General features: G+C 40.5%; 1 protein-coding gene across 4 annotated transcripts in view; it reads left to right on the top strand.

Moving 5' to 3' along the window:
- Positions 1 to 21,069, top strand: part of ATF2 (activating transcription factor 2) — a 39,225-nt gene that overhangs the window by 1,064 nt on the left and 17,092 nt on the right. For 2 of the 4 annotated variants that reach the window (XM_083710715.1, XM_083710716.1), the window contains exons 2-9: positions 6,923 to 6,997; positions 7,539 to 7,608; positions 11,665 to 11,761; positions 13,788 to 13,906; positions 14,771 to 14,899; positions 15,556 to 15,734; positions 16,876 to 16,990; positions 18,148 to 18,234. In XM_083710715.1, the coding sequence (XP_083566841.1) occupies positions 7,561 to 7,608; positions 11,665 to 11,761; positions 13,788 to 13,906; positions 14,771 to 14,899; positions 15,556 to 15,734; positions 16,876 to 16,990; positions 18,148 to 18,234 (774 nt within the window). In that variant the 5' untranslated portion in view covers positions 6,923 to 6,997; positions 7,539 to 7,560. The remainder of the gene's footprint in view (positions 1 to 6,922; positions 6,998 to 7,538; positions 7,609 to 11,664; positions 11,762 to 13,787; positions 13,907 to 14,770; positions 14,900 to 15,555; positions 15,735 to 16,875; positions 16,991 to 18,147; positions 18,235 to 21,069) is intronic. The other 2 variants (XM_083710717.1, XM_083710718.1) reach the window with 1 other exon arrangement.

Consider the following 21,069-nt stretch of genomic DNA (forward strand, 5'->3'; position numbering starts at 1 on the left):
CTTTTTTTAGTAGCAGCATAAACTAACTATGGAACGAACACACAGAACACATACACAATTATTTAGTGTTCTCTAAAGTGTAAGGTGATTGTTACGTTATGGAGCATGCTGATCATTCTGATTGGGTGGCCAAGATGCATTCTGTAGATATAGATAATTCTGTAAATCAAGAGAATCAGTAGATTCTCAAACTGGGATTGTTGACACAGAAGAGTGCGGATGTGTTTAAAGTTTCAGAGAAGCAGAGGATCCTGAGCCAAGCAGATTAATACATCCTAGCAGAATTCTGAAATTATATTCACTGATGTCTCCAGGGAAGAGGCAAGACAGCCTTGCATGAGATGGTTGGGCTGATGGGGACAACATGTTTCAGGAAGCAGGTACTTTTGCGCAGCAGCAGGTTTGCATATCACATAATTAAGGAAAATTTCTCCTTGTGTGTTTATATGGGAACAAATACTTGGTGCTGGGTATGTTCATTGAAGTAGCAAGAGAAGTTTAGAGGGATGTCTTGGCTTAAAAGGTTTTAGAAACCCTGCCAGAAACAAGCAGTTTATCATGGCAAGCAGTTTTGTAACTAATTGAATACAGTGGTACCTTGGGTTAAGAACTTATTTCGTTCTGGAGGTCGGTTCTTAACCTGAGGTACCACTTTAGCTAATGGGGCCTCCTGCTGCTGCTGCACCGCCACCACGCAATTTCTGTTCTCATCCTGAAGCAAAGTTCTTAACCCGAGGTACTATTTCTGGGTTAGCGGAGTCTGTAACCTGAAGCGTCTGTAACCCGAGGTACCACTGTACTTTATCAAATGCATGTAGCACAATAACACCTGAAGTTGTTATAACTGTGGTCACATAAGACACTAGAGTAACTTGCACACATTGTTGGTGCAGATGACGTGGCAAACCTCAATTAATCAAAAGTAGAAGCAAGGGCTTCTGAAATCCTCCCAGTCATTTGGGAGGAGGATGGGGGAATGACTGTTGCTGAACCAAGTGACAGTCTGCCAGATTTTATCAGGAGGTTCAGTTCTTTCACTTGTAGCATGAATTAGGGTGGCAGGTTTTTATTACACCTATTGATTAACTTATCAATGCCACAGCAGTGTTTGTGTTATCATCAACACTGCTTTGTGAATGGTCACTGTTAATAGCATAATTATTTCTGCCTTTGCTTTCCCGTTTTCCTTACTGTTTACAATTCAGTCACACCCTCAAATGTACATGTGGGTGTGCATAAAATAAATAATCAGGACAGTACTGTACTTCATGCATCAGAAGAAGTGGACTCTATCCCATTAAAGCATATACCATAAAATTTGTTTAAGTCTTCTGGGTGACACAGTACTCTTTGTTTTTGCTGCAGTAGACCAACCTGGCTTCCTTGTGAAAACAGTTAGTCCCCAACCTGGTGCCCTCTAGAAGTTTCTAGATTACAGTTTCTATAATCCTTGACTGTTGGTTATGGTGGCTGGGGGTGATGAGAGTTGTATACTCAAAATATCTAGCACACAAAGGTGGGGAAGCCGGTATTAACAAAAGTATTGATACTTGGAAAATTGTATGTTAAGATATAAAGCTAAAGTTTATAACAGTTGCTGAGTTTTGCTTAAAGATTATGTGATAATCCACTTCATTGATTTTCAAACTATGTTCTGGGAGAACCTGAGGCTTAAAGAGCTTATTAGCAGTTTGTGAATGCGAAGAATGCTAAAGGCAAAAAAGGTTTGCTGAAAGGTGGCTTGGCAGCCACTACTCATACATCTCTTGCAGTGCCTAACCCCAAGAGAATGTTGTCTGTGTTTTAGGGTGTACGGTTCTTTCAGATGGGGTGACAGCAAGGCCCAAGAGCCCTAGGATTTTCAGAAATGTCCAGAGGTTCCCTAGTTAGACAAGTTGATATAGGAAAAAGTCCCTGAAGGTAGAAAATTTGAAAACCACTGACCTATTGGAGTTTGCAATTCCCCAGTTATTGTCAATATTCTAGTGTATCTGTAGATGAAAATACTTTCATATGCACTCCTTGTGTAGTAGGAAGAAACTGTTCAGAATGGCTTCTCTTAATTATTACATTTCTTTAGTAGTATCTTTAGGAATGCACTTAAACTGAAAGCGAAATTTAATAACAGATGTATTTCTCAAAGTATCTTACCAGAAGTGGATATAAATATATAGTGTGTTTGTTGAAGAAGCAGTGATTTATAAATACAGAAATTACCCTCCTTTCAGAGTATCTGAATAATTTGTATACTAGTGGCCAGCATTGTTGAAATCTGTTGGGGAAAGTGTATTTTTGAGGTTTAATGGCTCATAACACCACTTTTTTCTTTTCTTTAGTAATACCATAAAATACCATCTGGTCTTGAGGTGCCATTATTTGCCCTTCATGCAATGGAAAATCTTTAATAAAACCCATTAGAAAGAAAGAAATTACAAGAGCAGGCTATGCATGGATTCTGCTCCTGTTATCTTCTCCTTGGCTACTAAAATATCGCCTACCTCTGCTTTGAAAAGGTTTCTTTTGCAGTGCCTTTGTGTTTGCATTTATGGTGGTCAGTGTGCTATTGCTTGGCTCAGGGGCACTATCCAGTGATGTGAAAGAATGAGTTGTTCGATTGTACTAGCTAGCTTATAGTTTGCTTCTTGGCATTTCATTCTAAGCCATCCTCAGGTTTGCTTCTCTCCTAGAGTAGAGAAGTGAAGTGAGGACTTTTGAGCACTGTGCAGTAATATGTTGTTCATTAGCATTAAATTATGGTTTAATATGATGTGCAAACTGGATAGCTAGTCATTTTACGTGTGGAAGGGGCTATACTTTTTGTTCTTGTTCCTTTATCTTCTTTAAGAACACTTGTCGTGGGGGGGATTTAAGAACTCCTGAATGAGATGTAACATGAGAACAACAGTTACTAACCCACTCTCAAATTGCCTTAATATCAGGATTTATAATATTATGTAGCAATTGGCTTTCACCAGCGCTGGAATAGAACTTGCCATTTTGCTGGAGAGCCTCTAATTGTTCTTTGTTAGAAAGTAACTAACAGTTTCTTTATAGATCAATATTTCTTCTTAAAATAGTTTTTAAAAATCACTTTTACTGTGCTTATGCCTTTGGGGATTTCATGGCACGTTTTAGACTTTGGACATTGGCTTTTTCAATAGCAGGCATGGATTACTAAGGCAGCTTGTTCTATCTTCAGGCGGATTTCTCTTTTTTTTAAAATAAATATTTATTAAAGTTTTTTGATACAAATGCACAAATAATAAACAACATTACTTATATCAAAACGTGGTTTCATCACTTCTTTGGACTCCCTCACGTCTCCCGCTCCCACTTACATTGTTAAAAAGTTTTTCCAAGCAAATTATCAACTTGTTTACAATCTTATATCCACTCATTTAAATACAATCTAGCAATTCTCCAAAAGGTTTATGTTTTCTTTAATCTCACTTATCATCAAATTCAAATCTAATTTAGTGGTGGCCAATTATTTATAATCTAGCATCCTTCTTAACATTCAACCAAATTACAATGTTTTTGTAAATACGTCTTAAATTTCTTCCAGTCTTCCTCAATCCTCTCTTCTCCCAGGTCTCGGATTCTGCCAGTCATCTCGGCCAGTTGCATATAGTCCATCAGCTGCATCTGCCACTCTTCCAGTGTGGGTAGATCTTGCGTTTTCCAGTTCTTAGCGATGAGTATCCTTGCTGCCGTTGTTGCATACAAAAAAAATGTTCGGTCCTTCTTTAACACCTTCTGGCCGACAATACCCAGAAGGAAGGCCTCTGGTTTCTTAGTGAAGGTATACTTAAATACCTTTTTCAACTCATTATATATCATTTCCCAGAAGGCCTTCACTTTAGGGCAAGTCCACCAGAGATGAAAGAATGTTCCTTCATTTTCTTTACATTTCCAACATTTATTATCAGACGAATGGTATATTTTGGCAAGTTTAACTGGGGTCATGTACCACCTATATATCATTTTCATTACATTTTCCTTCAGAGCATTACATGCGGTGAAGTTCAGCCCAGTGGTCCACAACCTTTCCCAGTCCTAAAACATAATGTTATGCCCAATGTCCTGTGCCCACTTTATCATAGCCGATTTAACCATTTCGTCTTGTGTATTCCATTTTAACAGCAAGTTATACATTCTAGATACAGGCGGATTTCTCTATCACACTATGTTGAACGTTCCATCAGCGCAAGCATTTCAGTTTGCAAGGCAGAATGATCCCCCTACCCTCCCACTGCAAACTGTTACAGGAGGTCTCCTAATCTGCCCCAAGCCAATTGCAGGGAACACACTTTGGGGGAGGCCTCATCAGCAAGAGGAAATCCTAGTTTAGGGCTTCTGCTGACAGGACTTTTAGGTTAGGTGAATTCTGCCCATTGAAAGCAATACAGTTGATGCTGCATTGGTTAACCAAAGTCACAGATAGTGTTGGTGCTGACCTTTAAACAGCCTCAGTCCTGTATACCTGAAGGAGCGTCTCCACCCCCATTGTTCAGCCCGTTAACTGAGATCCAGCGCCAATGGCTTTCTGGCGGTTCCCTCATTGCGAGAAGCGAGGTTACAGGGAACCAGACAGAGGGCCTTCTCTGTAGTGGCACCCACCCTGTGGAACACCCTCCCTTCAGATGTGAAGGAAATAAGCAGCTATCCTATCTTTAAAAGACATCTGAATAGGGAAGTTTTTAATATTTAATGCTGTATTGTTTTTAACACTCGATTGGGAGCTGCCCAGAGTGGCTGGGGAAACTCAGCCAGATGGGCGGGGTATAAATAATAAATTATTATTATTATTATTTGTATCCTGAGTATGACTTCTGCAAATGAAAGAGCTCCTATTAACAGCAGACTATAGATCCGTTGAACAATCCTGTTGGTAGAAGGAAAATAGAATTTGGGAGAGTGTGTTGAACTGAAGTGGAAAGAAAGGAAAGTGGTTCTGATGCACGAGTGGAGGTGGCTGCGGAACATATGCCCGCACTGCCCAGGGCAGGTGCACTCCTGAGGGGCACAGAGGGTGCCCTCCCAGGCACAGGATAGCTGCTCCGGTGCACAGAGCGGCGCACGCTCCCTGCAGCCGGGGGCGGTGCGAGCCACCCATGGCGGATATGCGGTGCACCACCCGCCCACCACTCCCAAGTCTCCCCCAGCTGTCAAAGCAAAGGGGGAAGGAGGGAATGCTGCTAGCAAAATGGCACAGCTCCCCCCCTTCCCCTGATGGCTAGGGTAGTCTTGGGAGTCACTGGTGAGCAACGCCCATAATTCATTAGAATACTAGGCCTTTCCTTACACTGCTCAGTCCTCCTCCCCAATGAAGGCTTAATACAGTCAAGGGAAAAAGTGTGGCTGCTGTATTAAAAACTCAAGTTTGTTAGAGCTTAAATACTGATGAAAATTTTAATGCATTATATAACCAGGATAAAAATAGGTTTTTGTTCTGGTTATAAAAAGGGATTACTATAAAGCTTTTTTGGCTTGGCTTCCTTGTTGTCTTGGTCACCTTTATAAACTTCTTTTTATCATTATACCAAGGTTCAAATTGCCCGTGACATTGGCAGATCTGGATGTTTAAGCCATTTATCTCCCAACTATTCATCAAGTCCATATTTAAGAGTATATTGAAGTATGTAGGTGAGAACTACATACTACCCAGCTGCTTACCTTCCTTTCCCTCCTTTTTCTGCCAGTTGGGCTCACTACTTAAATAAGCAAAACAGACTTAGACATGCTAGCCTGCTGCTGCCGCCACGTGTACTGTAACTTGAGACAGATCTTACCTATCTCCCTTCTCTGTTTTGGTTCATCTGAAAAGAACAACTTTTCAGTGCTTCTACAAATATATAATTCTACAAATGAATAATATTGCTTATTGTATCAAGAACCGTTGGCTTCATGCATTTTATATGTCAAATCCAGATAAATACTGGCATTGTATAACTTATCTGCAAGGGATAGAAGTGGATAACATCTTAATTTCTTAGGAACAGAGTGATACTCTGAATCGGGGTCGGCAAACTACGGTCCGCAGGTCACATACGGCCCAAGGGGGTTGTTAAACTGGTCCCCAGCCCTTGGCATCCGCTCGGTCAGTCCCCATGCGGAGCTAAACCAGCGCGGTGCACCAGTTTAGCTTGTGCAGGGACTGACTTCCAGGATGCAGCCACGGCTTCCTATTGGCTGCAGGAAGCTCCTGCAGCCAATTGGAAGCTGCAGATAACAACTGCTCCCCCGCCATGGCTCCGAAAGCCAGCGGGAAAAGAGCGGTGTGCGCATGCGTACCAGTGCGCGCGTTCCTGCGCATGGGTGATCCAGCCCGCTAGCGGAAAAGTTTACTGACCCCTGCTCTGGAGAGTGTCGGGATAGGAGATGAGATGGGATAGTTCAAATAGGAAGCTTGCTGAGACTTATAATTATCTTTAAGGATAAGTCCAGAGTATATATTTTATTCCCTATGAGTAGGTTTGACTTTCTTCAGGTTCATGTTTACATGGGCAAGCATAATGTGTAAACAAGGCTTTTATGGATTTTGCCATCAAAGGTTCTATGACTGCAAGCTGGAGGAAGTGCCATCATGATAATAGAATTTACTGCTTTCCATATCCACATTCATCTAGTTCATCATGTTTGCCCATATCCATCATACCCCAGGGATTGTCAAGAGTATTTACTGGGGCAGAATTATTTCATGAACCCACCTCTAGTCTAATCTACCTCATAATGTTGTTGGGGAAATAAATTCAGTAAGGACAGTCTTTTTATTAGAGAATGTTTGATTCCAGAGTTAAGGTACAGGCACTGAAGCAGAATAGACCATTCCCATGGAAATCGGGTGCATCCACTCCAACCATTTAAGATATGGTAAAAAAAGAGATAATTTAATAATTGACTTTCCCTTCTTGATTTGCAGAACCACTGTCATGAAAAGGAGGCTATAATAAATCGTTTACCTTATGAAATTTGGCTTACATGTGAAATCTGCCAGGTATATATATATGTGCATGTTTTAATACATTTATATTTTGTTTTACAACACAGCTTCTGTGAGCAAGTTCCAACATTGTGCCAGCAGACACAATGGGAGTTTCCCTTCCTGTCTTCCTTCTCCCACCTTTTCCAGATGTTTCCCAACCCTCCATAGCAGATTTGGAGGGATGGTGGGGGCTGTAGAGAGCAGGAGAAGTCTCATTTGTGCGAGTGGGCCACCACAGTTGGATATCTTATATTTTGCAGAAATGTTTCCCAGCTTGCCATGCAGAGGAATGTGTCAGATTCGGTTTCACATCTGCGAGACAAAAATACCATAAACTATTTGCCTTTCATGGTGTTCCTCACATGATTTTGGAAGCCTACCTTAAAAACTGTTAAAGTGTTTGTTGAAATACTGCTGCTTTTGAGACTTGGTCATAAAGAGGGGGGAAATACCAATACACACCGACTTTCTTCTTGCATTTGTGGAGAATGTTAGTTTGTTGACTTAGAGCAATTGCCCTGACTCACTGGATATGTTTGTTATTTCAATGTAGGTAATACAAGGACCTGTGGAATATGAGTGATGACAAACCCTTTTTATGTACTGCCCCTGGATGTGGACAGGTAATACATGTTAAAACTATCTGTGTTAGTTAACAGAGAAACATTTGTTATATCACTTTACATTTCAGTTTGAGTCCTAAGAACATTTTTACTCATTGCCTAAAGATCTGTAACAGTCAAACTCTGCATGCTTCTTTGCTGCACATGTTCAACTACTTGTTTAAATGGATGGCACTGTAAGCTCTGAAAGCCAGCGTTGCTTATTTGGGAAAGGCAGCAGAGAACTCTGTCACCACAGCCTCCAAATGAGCATTGTGTGGCAGTGTTACTGACTATACTGAACACCACACCCCAATCCAGCAATGAAAGCTGCATAGCTTCGAACACCACACATTAATAGCTACTTTCATGAGAGCTCTTGATTCAAGGAGGGATCAGTGTGCAGAGGGTTGGATGAAGAGGGGATGACCACTTGTATATGATGTCAGCAACTTTTAGAATTGCTAAATGTTTTTTGTAGATGACAGAAAATACAGCTTGGCTATGGTATTTCAAAGAAAAATCGAATAATTGAAGAATTACCAAGATCCTCAAGGTTACCGAGTGATTTATTGAGCTCTCTTTAATTATATGAAAAGGCTTGTTGGTATTTTATCATACTGGACTGTTATCTTCATTTCTGTAAGGGGATTTCACCTCCCCTTTATTCCTGTTCTGTATGGGCTCTTCTACACAGCCTTTGAAAACCCCATGTTTTCCAAATCCGTTTTGTGCATTGTTTGTGCATCATAGCCTCTGTGGTTCTATACCACTGCTGTTTATAAACTGATTTCACTTTTCCCTGTATGAGGGCCATGCATTCTGCTCATTTGTTTCTCAGATCTACTTTCATGTTGAAAACCCCACCCCCAGAACCCTTGTCATTAACATATAAAGTTGAGGACACTCCTTTCTGTCACTGTTTGCAGCAGAAATTAGGGAGAAACATGCACCCTACATTTTCTTCTTCAGTATTTCCATAACATCGTTTGATTACTGCTGCACTCTGACTAAACATTGTTAGCAATGCATTTCAGTGATGCACATCTCTACCTCACCCTACTATCAGCACTTATACAGTATGAAGCCTTGTCTTTCCCAGAGCAGCTGTGATGGATGTTTCATCTGCTTCTGAACTTTCCCTTCGTGAGGCTTTGATGGGGCATGACAAGGACAGAATTTTGAGTTTTTTACAGTGCAATCCCACATGTGTCTATTCAGAAATACAACCCATTGAATTCAATGGGACAGACTCCCAGATAAATACATCCTAAATTCTTGTGAAAAGGATGTAAGGGAGGTGGAGAAAGATGTGTGGTTTGTTCCAGCCCAAAGCCAGGAGTAGGGGAGAGAAAGAGAGAAAATACAGTCATACCTCGGGTTATGAACAGTGCGGGTTGCGCGCCAAACCCGGCAGTACCGGGAGGGGTTACTTCCGGGTTTCGGCGCATGCGCAAAAGCACAAAATGATGTCATGCGCAGAAGTGCTGAATCGCATCAGACGCGGCGCTTCAGGCTGCAAATGCTGCAGGTTGCGAACGTGCCTCCCGCACGGATCACGTTTGCAACCCGAGGTATGACTGTAAGTTCAGTGCTCCAATCCAGCTTTCACTCCCTTGCGAAAGCTGAGATCCGAGCATCACTTACATGGAAATAGGCCCCACCGAATTCAGTAGGACTTAGTACTAAGTAGATGTGTGTTTGCCCACAAATAGCTTTGGGGAAAGGGGTTTTTGTGGGTGGCTGCACTACTCTCCTGCAAGTTTGTTTGCCAAGAAGAGCCATAAGAGAGTTGAGAGGAGATGGTGGATTATTGTTGCAGTCCAGTTTTTGCTCCCCTTGCTATGCCCCATTTTCCTGGGAGTAAGTTCCATTTGACACACTTCGAAGCAAGGAGGGAGCAGGAGAGCTCTTGCAAGTTGGAGAAGTAGGGAGTGAGGATAGGGCTTTGGGTTTGGTGTGCTAACAACGCAGTCAAGCTCTCCTCCTCATATTGAGTGCAAAGGAGCTCCCTCCCAGGTAAATCCACCTGGAAAGGATAGAAAGTGGCACCTGGAAATGGGCAGAAGCAGAAGAAAAACGAGACAGGGAGGGGCAAAGTCTATGTGACGTGGTTGTGGGCACAGCAAGGAAATCCGAGAGACGGCAAGAAACGGTATATGCCGCTTCATGGGCATATTATATTGGCATATGATGAAAAACTTTGTGATACTCTCGGATGGGGGGGAAAGCAAGTTTTTGCTGCAGGACACCCAAAATGTGAACAAGAGAGGGGGAACATCATGTGGTTCATGCCCCAAAAAGGCAGGAACAGGCAAGTTAAAACCAAGTTTTGAGGACATGCAGATGAGCCCAGTGCATACAAACTTTTTACTGCATCCTAGTGGGAGCTCATGTTGCATGGTCAGTGTTCCTTGTAGTGGAATGGCTGTTGCAGTGGTAGAATCTATTTTGGGTATAATCAGCTTCAACAGCAAATTAAAAGCAGTTTCTTTGATTTTGAAAAAAAAGCCACTTCTTGACCTTTAGACTGATTCAGCTACTTCTTTCTGCATTTGAAACTTCTCTCTCAGCCCTGAGGTCACTTTAGAACAACATCAGCATGGTTCTTAAGGCTGTTTGTAGTAGCATTTCTGCAATGTGTTTTCCCTGAGTTCCGTGTTTAAAACTGATGTAATTAAATATCAATGTTACACAAAGAGAGAGAGAGAGTAAACTATTGTTGTGCTGCTCAGCTGGCTACCACGAGCAGTAACCATGGTTTTTTCCTGTTTATTTATTTGTTAAAATATGTATGCATCATAAAACTGTATCGCAGTGGTTTACCACTTGCAGTTTGTGTGAAGGAAACAAACCACAAGCTCAGATTGGGACAACATGACAAGCCAGGCTCTGGCTTGTTTCATCCACAGTGGCAGCAGGAGCAGGAGAGTAGCACACATCAGTTTGTTTTTAAACTATGGTTTAATGTGACATGCAAAATAGACAATCACAGCCAATAGGGCTGTTGTACTTGTGGTCTGCATTAAGCCGTTTGACAGCAGAGAAAGCTTTCTGGCCATGCAAAGTCAAGTCCATTGCAAGAATAATTCTGGTCAGTGCTAGATTTAAAACAAATTAGCCAGTTCGTGAAAATCGTATAGGGTGAAGTTCAGCAACACTCATGGCCAGCTATACTGATGGAGCCTTAGCCAATACATTGTAATGCAGTAGCTGAGGAGCAATTAATATTCAATATTTTAAAAATTGGGGACACTAGTTTCACCTTTGTAAATCATTCTATATACTGGACTATTAACAAGTGTGAGAAAAGAGTAGGTATGTCAGGAAAAAAACATTCAGAAATGATCAGCAGTTATTTTTGCGTGTTTTCTTCTTTGTTTGAGTCTTGCAGGCTATTTCTTTCTCTCCCCCCCCCCCCCCCCTCAGCATTCATTTTTGGGAAAGAGCAATTTTATATTCTGAAAAATACAATGGCAGCACTGCTGTATTATGTATAATCTCCAGCTTCCAGCGGGGTGTGCATTTACACTTAATTTTTTTTAAAGTTTGTTTCTCAGAAGCTGCACTAAAGAAACCCCAAAGTGTCTGTTAAGCTTTGCCAAGTACAAAAATAGGCTTTTTTCAAGCAAATGCATATTCCCCCCTCTCTGGCATTTCCTTGAATAATGTTCTGCCATTAATTGAGTCACTTTTTATACAGACAATCCTATTGTGAGTCTGCCTGAGCAACTACAATCTTGATATTATTATTCAGCTGCTCATCAAAACAAGGTTATAGGTGGAGTGAAACCTTTGTCAAAAGTTGGTATGGACCTCTTAGTATTTATGCTGGTGCTATTTATATGTTGAGGATATCTTGCAGATTATTTTTTTAAGAAACACAACCTTTTTGTCCAATGAAGCTTACTTTTATCATTTTCCTACTGTACCATCCAGACTTTCTTTTAAAAAAAAAAATCAGCTGTTAACGTCTTGCTAATGGCTTTTAACTTGTTATGAAAATGATTTTCCATGTTGTTATCACTTTAGTTGAAATTAAAATTTATAACTATATTTTAAAACTTTTTGCCACAGCGTTTTACCAACGAGGATCATTTGGCTGTCCATAAACATAAACATGAGATGACACTGAAATTTGGTCCAGCTCGTAATGACAGTGTCATTGTAGCTGGTTAGTATATGTTTCTATTAATCCATCTTTCTTTTGGAATGTGCACACATTTTGTGTATTTTCTGTATATGACTCGAAATCTCTAGGCTCATCAGAAGCAACATCAAAAGATTCCTTATGAAATGAATTTGTAAACTGTGTTGTCCTTTACTTTACTTTTATAAAATTAATCTTCTGGCTTTTACTATTAAATAATGAGCAGTCCAATTAAACTGAAATTCTATTTGTAAGGGTTGTCACAGCAAATCATACCTGGCAATTAGAGTAAGGCACTGATGATAGAAAACACTTACATGCACCATCCTAGTTAAATCAATGTCATATATTTGTAAATGTTTATTGGATAAATATTTATTGGTCATTTTGCTTCTCTGTATAAATTTAGCTATAGCATAAAATATTTTTGATCTCAAAAGCAGTTGGTCAAAGTATATACGTTCTGATCTTTTAATTTCTTTTGCAGTTCCTTCCTCTATGGTGATCTTTTCATCTCCACCCCCTCTTTTAAAAAATTCTGGCTGGATAGCAAATAAAGACAATGTTTGTTAAACATAAAGAATGAAGAGGAGGGTCTGAAAGCAACCCTTGCTTGACTCTAGGGAATTACATTTTAAGGATTAGCCTCTCAAAAGTGCATGCTAATAACATTTACCCACTACTTTTTCCTGAAATGATGGTTCTTCACCAGAAGTAATTACCAGTTTAGTAATGGGTTACATCCAAAAGTGCCTTGCATGAGCAGAAGGACACATGTACTCACACAAGGCTCTATACAAGTTTTGCCAATTCTCCCTTGTTACTAGACACATAGAATTCTTCTTGCTCTTCTCTGGACCCAAGGCATTGATTTTTCATGAAAGCCAACACCTGATAGGCAGATACTGTGAATTGCAATAAAGTACATCGCACACTTTTCTACTGTATTGGCTACAGTGGAGTTGTGTGTAGTATTGATCCTTTGCAGGCAATGTAAGTACTATATGAAAAGTATCAGGTCACTACTCTGTGAATAATAAGTGTCTTGATTTCTGTACACATCTTTAATCTTTAGATGTTAAATAAAGCACAAGCAATAGAATGCCATGATTTCCTCAGTATTTTCCCCCTTTATCTTTAAATTTCAGCCATTATGTAGTGATCACTATTATTCCTTTGTTAACCCCACAATGCAAGTTTATTGTCTGTTGGGATAGTATTTTATTGTCTATTAGTTAAACAATTATGGTTGAAATTAAAGTTCATTCTCATTAGAATGTTTTGCTCTGGTTGCAATCATCTTCTCGCTTGCTTTGGAATAAGTGCTGTTTGGATGAATGGAAATTATTCCTTGGCAAATGGGTGAAGAATTGCAGCCAATGTGCAATATTGTTTTGTTTTGTTTTTAAAGTTAAAGTAATCCTTATGCTTACCGTAATTTTTTTTTTAGCTCCAGCTGTTTTATTCATAAACTAAAGATTAAGAGATAATTTTCAAGCTTAAATGCTACCGATTTAAATTGTTCCCCGATTTCTTCTGTATATTCAGGGAGGCAGGCACAGCTTTATGCCATTTTAAAACACCTTAATCTAGACTTTTCAATGCATTATCATACTCTCCCCCCCCCCCCGGTTGTCCACAGGCAGCCTGATTAAGAACAGGAAAAACATACATTCAGCCACAGCAGCAACAAAAATTCAAGGAATATCTCTCTCTTAAAATATGTGATTTCTTGTTGACCAGTTTGTAAGGTTTCTAAGACTTTTGCAAACCAAGCACACATAGAATTTGCCTTGTTTCGCCTTCTGATTGTGTTGTGTATATTGGTGATACAGTACTGGTTTTAAAAGGAAAGATTTGGCAAAAAGGCAGCATTGTTTTTCATTAAAGGATACATTAATATGAAACCTTTAATTATACTGCACTCCTGGTCAGGATCAGTTGCAAATTTTAGAGTGCCTGAAACATAAAAATTGACATCAATTTGAAAATATGTATAAAAGCCAATATATAATTGGGAAAATCATATATATCTATTTTTAAATTTTAGATCAGACTCCAACGCCAACTCGATTCCTGAAGAATTGTGAAGAAGTTGGTTTATTCAATGAGCTTGCAAGTCCTTTTGAAAATGAATTCAAAAAAGCTTCTGAAGATGATATTAAAAAAGTATGTTTATAAAGATGATCAGAGCTAAATCACTGTGTAGACTACCAATTGTTTGGGTTCCCTTCACCACTAGGACTCTTGCACCGGTAGAAAAAGTGTCATTCTTGTTAATCCTTATAATTTAGAAATATATAGAAACCACACTTGGAGCAAGTATTCTGTGAAGTAACCTTTCTGTCAATCTGTCCTGACAAGTCAATCACATAAAAAAACCACAACTCTATAATGTGAACAAGTGTCATGCGAATGCATGCTTCTCAATTGTGCCATCTTTGCTCTTTTCCTGTTTATGACTTTCCCAGGTGGGAGGCAACAAACCACAGTACTGGATTAGTATTGTGTGTGGACCAGCGCTCATGGTTTATTTCTACAAACACAGGCTCTAAACTAAGTACACACCTTTACACATAATGCTAAGCCAATGTTTCCTCCCAGCTGGTGGAAGACAGGAGGAGGAAAGCAGGCACTATGGTTAAACTATGGTTTAATATGATGTGCAGACTAGACTGTACTCTCATAGCTGGGGTGCTAGGAATAATTCCAAATGACACCAAAATACTTACTGTCATATATTGCTACTTTGCTTGAAAAAGTAAATAAAAGTATAAAAAGTGTCCTAACTGGCATCTGCTTTGTGTTGTTTGCCAGGGATGAACTCCTCTTGCTTGTAACGTGAGTAATATTTTTTTAACGAGGGAAAGTGTGGCAGAATGTAATTTCCTTTCATTAGCTATTACTGCCAACACTGTCTAAAAAGAGATGACAATAATGCTGGCCAGGATATTAGCATCACTGTAAATTGCCTACTCTTTGAAGAGAGTCCTGCTCAGATTTTAAAATGCATCTACCTGATAATTCTTCTAGATGCCTCTAGATTTATCGCCTCTCGCAACACCAATTATACGAAATAAGATTGAAGAGCCTTCTGTTGTTGAGACAACTCACCAGGATAGTCCTTTACCTCATCCAGAGTCCACTACAAGTGACGAAAAGGTAGTAATTTCTCATGATTTAGAAGCGTGGTCTGTACCAGTAAGTTCAAGAAACTTAAGAGCTTCAAACATTTTTGCTCATCCTGTGTCCCCCTCTCCACCTGTGTTATTAATTACAGCACTTCAATAGTCTGAACACAAGAGAGTCCCAACTCATGCAGTTTACTAAAGCCTCTATGTCTGGTCATCTAAAGGGCAAAGTTTGTTGTTCTGAATTATTATTAAAGTACAGTATTATTGCGAACATTTCTAAAGCATACACAACTTGCTCCCAAGCAGTTGTCCCTGCCATGATCTCAAGGAGATTACAGTCTAGAGATCCACATGGAAAGTCAATGCCAGTATTGCACATTGATACAGCTACAGAGGCTGATGTGAATGCACCCATGTTAGGGGAGGCTAAATTGAGGAACTCCTGCACTTGGCAGCCACATCTACATAGATTTCCTTATTTATGAATTGCTTTCTATGAAGCAATTTCACAATACAACAGAAACATGACATAAACAATTGCTTGCTGCATATAAAATAAAGCAATTGCATATATAAAAAACAATATCAAATCCAATACAGATACAAGTGGATGTTTCTATTATCCATAGAGGAAAAACTGAATGGTAAAACTAATGTTAATAAATGGTTTCCTGTTTCCTGTAGGAAGTGTCACTGCAGCAGACTGCCCAGCCTACGTCCACAATTGTTCGTCCAGCTTCTCTACAGGTTCCTAATGTGTTGCTTGCAAGTTCTGACTCAAGTGTCATTATTCAGCAAGCCATACCTTCACCGACTTCCAGCACTGTCATAACCCAGGCTCCCTCCTCCAACAGGCCAATAGTGTAAGTTTTCTATATATTTACAACTAGTGAAATATCTTTATAAGGTGTGTTTGTGGTTCTTAAATATTATCTCTTCATTTATCCTAATCCTTTTTTAGATTGATCTTATTTAAAGATTATACCTCATAAGGTTTTAATGGCTAGAAGGGCTGTCTTTTAAAAAGCTAATTCCAAGTTTGACATATATATATATATATATATATATATATATATATATATATATATGGAACAATATTGGGGACCTGGCAACAGTCTTGGTCTTCGATAAGTCATAATCTCTCTGACTTGGATCTTGAGTTCCTGTGAGTTGATCTCTACTCATGAAAAGCTTCAACTGGAGGTGGGGATATGATTTTTGACAATATCTCTTTCTCCCTCTGAAACAGTATGGGAGATGATGCTTGGATTGCCACGGGAAGGGTGACTTAATGAAAACCACCTGCCCCCTTCCTTCAGCAGAAGCTTCCGGTTCTTGGTCCAACGTAAGGCAAGTCTGGTTCCAAAATTTGGGCCAGATTCAACTAACCTGTTCCTCTAGCAGAAGCCAGTGCAAGACTCCTGCTAGTGCAACAGGGATTCCCATGCACCTCTTCCATATCCTCTCTCTGTAGTCAGGAAGAGCCCCCAGAACATTGTTTGGGGGGCAGGGGAAGGAGGCAGTGATGGTTCTGTCAGGCAAACAGAAATGCAGTCTCCTCTATCTATGGATCCCGCCTTTAAATAGGCATGTCAATAATATACATACTGCCAAAGATGAATGAAACATGCAATGTAAGGTAAGAGCAATGTAAAGTTAAGAGGCCAGGGGCCAGCGCTGTCCGGAGACACTTCCGGGTCACGTGGCCAGCGTGACATCGCTGCTCTGGCGAGCCAGAGCCGCACACGGAAACGCCGTTTACCTTCCCGCTGGTAAGCGGTCCCTATTTATCTACTTGCACCCGGAGGTGCTTTCGAACTGCTAGGTTGGCAGGCGCTGGGACCGAGCAGTGGGAGCGCACCCCGCCGCAGGGATTCGAACCGCCGACCTTTCGATCGGCAAGTCCTAGGCGCTGAGGCTTTAACCCACAGCGCCACCTGCGTCCCATAACATGCAATGTACTTTGTCCCATAAGTGTTTTTCTTTTTCCATTTGTTTTCTTAGACCGGTGCCAGGTCCCTTCCCACTGCTGTTGCATCTTCCTAATGGACAAACCATGCCTGTCGCTATTCCTGCCGCAATCACAAATTCTAACGTGCATGTCCCAACAGCAGTTCCAGTAAGTATGTGTCTATACGGCATACACACGTTCTCCCACACTTTTGAAAAGTCCCAGTCCTCAAATGCTAATTCTTGGAAACAGCTGTGACTCTAGTACCACTTGATCCAGAAGATAATGAGTGGTAGAAGCCAGTCGGGAGGATGGCAGGTGGTCAGAGGTCCACAGCATGCTGACCGTTGGGGGACTGAAGCCAATCCCAGGCACATTCCCAGGAGAGTAAACAATTGAGAGCATAGGAAACTGAACTTCACTGTTCCTGGGACTGCATGTCAAAGTGATGTGGTTGAACTATAAAAGTGGATGTGGTGAAAACTGTGGTTCCCATGGCTACCTTCCAAAAATCTTTCCCCTCAGCTATTTTCAGTCGTTTTTAATCATTAATTATGCATTATTAAATTCAGGGTGTCACAAAAATTGTCATTGCAGAAAAAAGAGAAATAGGGGTGACCAGGAAATGTGGTATTACAGTAGGGAACCTGTGGAAGCATATTCTGAAGTTAAAAAAGAAACCTTTAAAAAACGTGTGTGTGTGTGTGTGTGTGTTTAGCAGGGCCTTGGGTAGCCACAGCAGAGGACTTGCAACAACCGTCAATATTATTTTTATATAATATTTTTTTTAAAATGATTTTTGATGGGGTGTTAAAGGCAAAGGGTCCAGTCGTTAGGTCCAGTCGTGATCGACTCTGGGGTTGCGGCGCTCATCTCACTTTATTGGCCGAGGGAGCTGGCGTACAGTTTCCAGGTCATGACTAAGGTCATGGCGAACCAGAGCAGCGCACAGAAACGCCGTTTACCTTCCCGCCGGAGCGGTACCTATTTATGTACTTGCACTTTGATGTGCTTTCGAACTGCTAGGTTGGCAGGAGCAGGGACTGAGCAACGGGAGCTCACCTAGATGAATAAGAGCCTTCTTAATTTGGCGCCTGGATGGTAGTAGTGTTGGCTCCTGACAAATATCCACAGGGTATCCACAGTTGAGCCACCACCGAGAAGACCCTCCTTGTGAACTACACACAATCTCAGACAATGGCCTCAAAAAGTTGGCACTAAAATAGCTCAATGAGCAATCTTTTAGTGGAAAAGACAGGCACCCTAGCTGTTATAAAGTAGAATGTGCTTTTAGTTGTGTATTAATTCTTGATTATATTGAACAGCTTGTTAGACCTGTCACCATGGTGCCTAGTATCCCAGGAATTCCAGGACCTTCATCTCCTCAACCTGTGCAGTCAGAGGCAAAATTGGTAAGTTCTTCAATAAGATGAATTTAGGTATAATATAGAAAGTGAACCAGAAAATCCAATAATATGTTTGGTTTTTATTTATTTTGTTTTATATACAACCTAATTTTGTTTTACATACATATAGAAGAACTGTACTTTCAGTCCCAAAGAAATTAGCTATGTGACTGTCTTTGTTTGTTGCGCAGTACTATTGCATTTTGGAAAGCAGGACATTGTGAAAAGGCTACTTAATCACCACCACAGCAAGAGTAAATAATACCTAACAATTATACAGCAATTTTATAATTTTCAAAGTATTTATCATTTGTTATTATGTAATGCCATCACAAATTCTACATTAGTGGAACTTTCTGTAGAGTGGGCCAATGTATGATTTACAAGTTAATAGTTCCGCTCCGCATTAATGCACTGAATGCACCATACAAGTAACTGAAAATTCCCTTTCTTAGCTTAGATACTGTTCAGCAGTTTGAATTTCCACCCATTGTAGAGAATCAGTGAAAAGACCTCTATGGCCAGAAAACAATGGCTGAGTTCAGACGTCATACTAATGTTACTAAACAATGGCAAGACATTAATGGATCTTGCCTCCTCCTGACCTCATACCTCCCTCCCTCAATCTTCCCACACAGTAGGAGGAGGAGCTTGGAAGCTTTCATGTTTTGCTTTTGCTTAACCAGGGCTTCTTACATTGTCCAGACTGATTTGAAACTAAACCTGGTACAGTACATGGTAACTTCAAAACATGACTTCTGAAATTATAGTCACAGGACACAGCATGCTCAGTTAATCCAAACAAGAAATGAAAGCTCCCAAATGTCTCCTCCCAGCTTTGTGCAAGGAGTGAGTGAGCCTGGAGCAGCTAGATTCACTCATGTCTTGTTGAACCAGGGATGGGCACCCTTTGACCTAATTTAATGCAAATTTTTGCCTAATTTCATGGTGGGAGGAACAGATGGAATAATGGAAGAGTAGGGGATAGACCATGCAAGCAATCAGCCCTGTGGCAAGAGCAATCCGTCTCTCCTCTGGCAGCCTGCTGAAAAGGGACAGCAGAAAAAGAAGGAGAAAAGAGAAAAGGGTTGCCCACAATTGGCCCTGCCCACTATCCACATATAGGCTCTTAAGAAATCACCCTCAGTGGAATGTGGCCTTTAATAGAAAAACAGTTTGCCCACTCCACACTAAACCATATTTTAGTATGGCACCCGAGTACAGCCATTGTTAGTGAATAGTAGAACAGTTGGGAGAATTCTGAAGACATTCAATGGTAATCACAAATTTTTGGATTCCCTGGAAGTCTGCTACATTCTGATCTCCCTACTCTGCTTATCAAGTGAAAAGGAACCATGGGAAGTGGCAATTAAAATTACCTAATTTGTGGTATCAAACAGGGTTTTAAAAGATACCTCTTTAAATTATACAATTACAGAATCATATTTTTATTGCTTAAATCAATCATTGGCTTCCTTATGGTGCATAAATTAGTGCTTCCAATGAATTCTTTATTTAATTGCCTTTGTTTAGCATCTATACTAATAGCAAATTCATTCTCACAAGTGCCTATCCTTATGTATCCAAAACGGCACCACCTACACGCAAAAAGGGGGTATTGGCATGTTCAGGGAAACCCTGAGGTTTTCAACAGACCAAAAGATCTTTGGCAGGAGTCAAAATCTTAGAGAACTAAACAAAAAACCAGGACTGAGTATGCTCAGTGGATACAAAATCCTAAGTGTTTGACTGGGAAGGAGGGGGGTGGCATTGGGATAGAAAATCAAAGACAGAGAGGAAAGAGAGAGACTACTTGTTCCGTTTATTGTAGAAATGCAGTAGCAGAAAAATGCAATCATTAACAGAGACTACTAAATCTACCTGGTAGCTAGAGAGAGGGTACCTCATTTTAAATTGGTTAATTCCTAACATGAAGCATTTTAGGTGACTGGTTATGTTGGAAAGGGACCTTGCATACCTGCTTTGCATTCAACATTGTAGGGGTAACATGCACATGTTGTGGCCAGTTGGAACGTAGAAAACTGCCTAATATTGAATCCATCTAGTTCACTGTTGTCTTCACTGACCGGCATCGACTCCCTAGGGTTTCAGATGAACATTCCCAGTGCTACCTGGAGTTTCTGGGAATTAAACCTGGAACATTATGATTACACAGCAGATGCTCTACCACTGAGCTACGTTCCTTCTGCAATGAAATTAGAATGAAACTGTATCACTGTAGGTGTTTAAGATGAACGCTGCTGGTGTGTAGCAGATGAAATTCAGTGGTGACCTTTCACAAAGTCAAGGATACATAGTAATAAAGAATGTCATGGATATTTTTTGAAATCAGCTCCGGCATGGGCTGCTAATTTTATACTGCATAGAAATGAAAGTTTTGATAAGTACAATGTTGCACCGGTGGGCATGGCAGGACTTCCTTTCCTCCTTCCTACAACCCTCAGATGGCCTCCAGAGCACATCTGGGTAACTGCAAGGGCTGTGGCAGGGAGGGAGGGAGGGAGGGAGGGAGGGAGGGAGGGAGGATGAGTAAATCTATTTTGTGCTAGTGAAAATCGGTTGTGTAAGTGGGATGCTGCATCTGGCTATCATGTTTAGATTCTCCCTGTTGCAGACCTAAAATGAAATAAGCTCTGCCCATGAATATGTACTCATGTATAGAAGTATTATATTATTGTTAAGCCAGTGTGTTATTGAAAGGATGATATATAAATACCCTTTGTTAAGAAAAGATAAAATTACAAGAGCAACTAAAGCATTATCAGGAAAATGTCTTTTATGAGAAGTAGCCAAGAAACTGCCAGAGTTTGTATGTAATAA

Source organism: Podarcis gaigeae (genome assembly GCF_964106915.1).
Source record: "Podarcis gaigeae genome assembly, chromosome: 1".
Taxonomy (NCBI): domain Eukaryota; kingdom Metazoa; phylum Chordata; class Lepidosauria; order Squamata; family Lacertidae; genus Podarcis; species Podarcis gaigeae.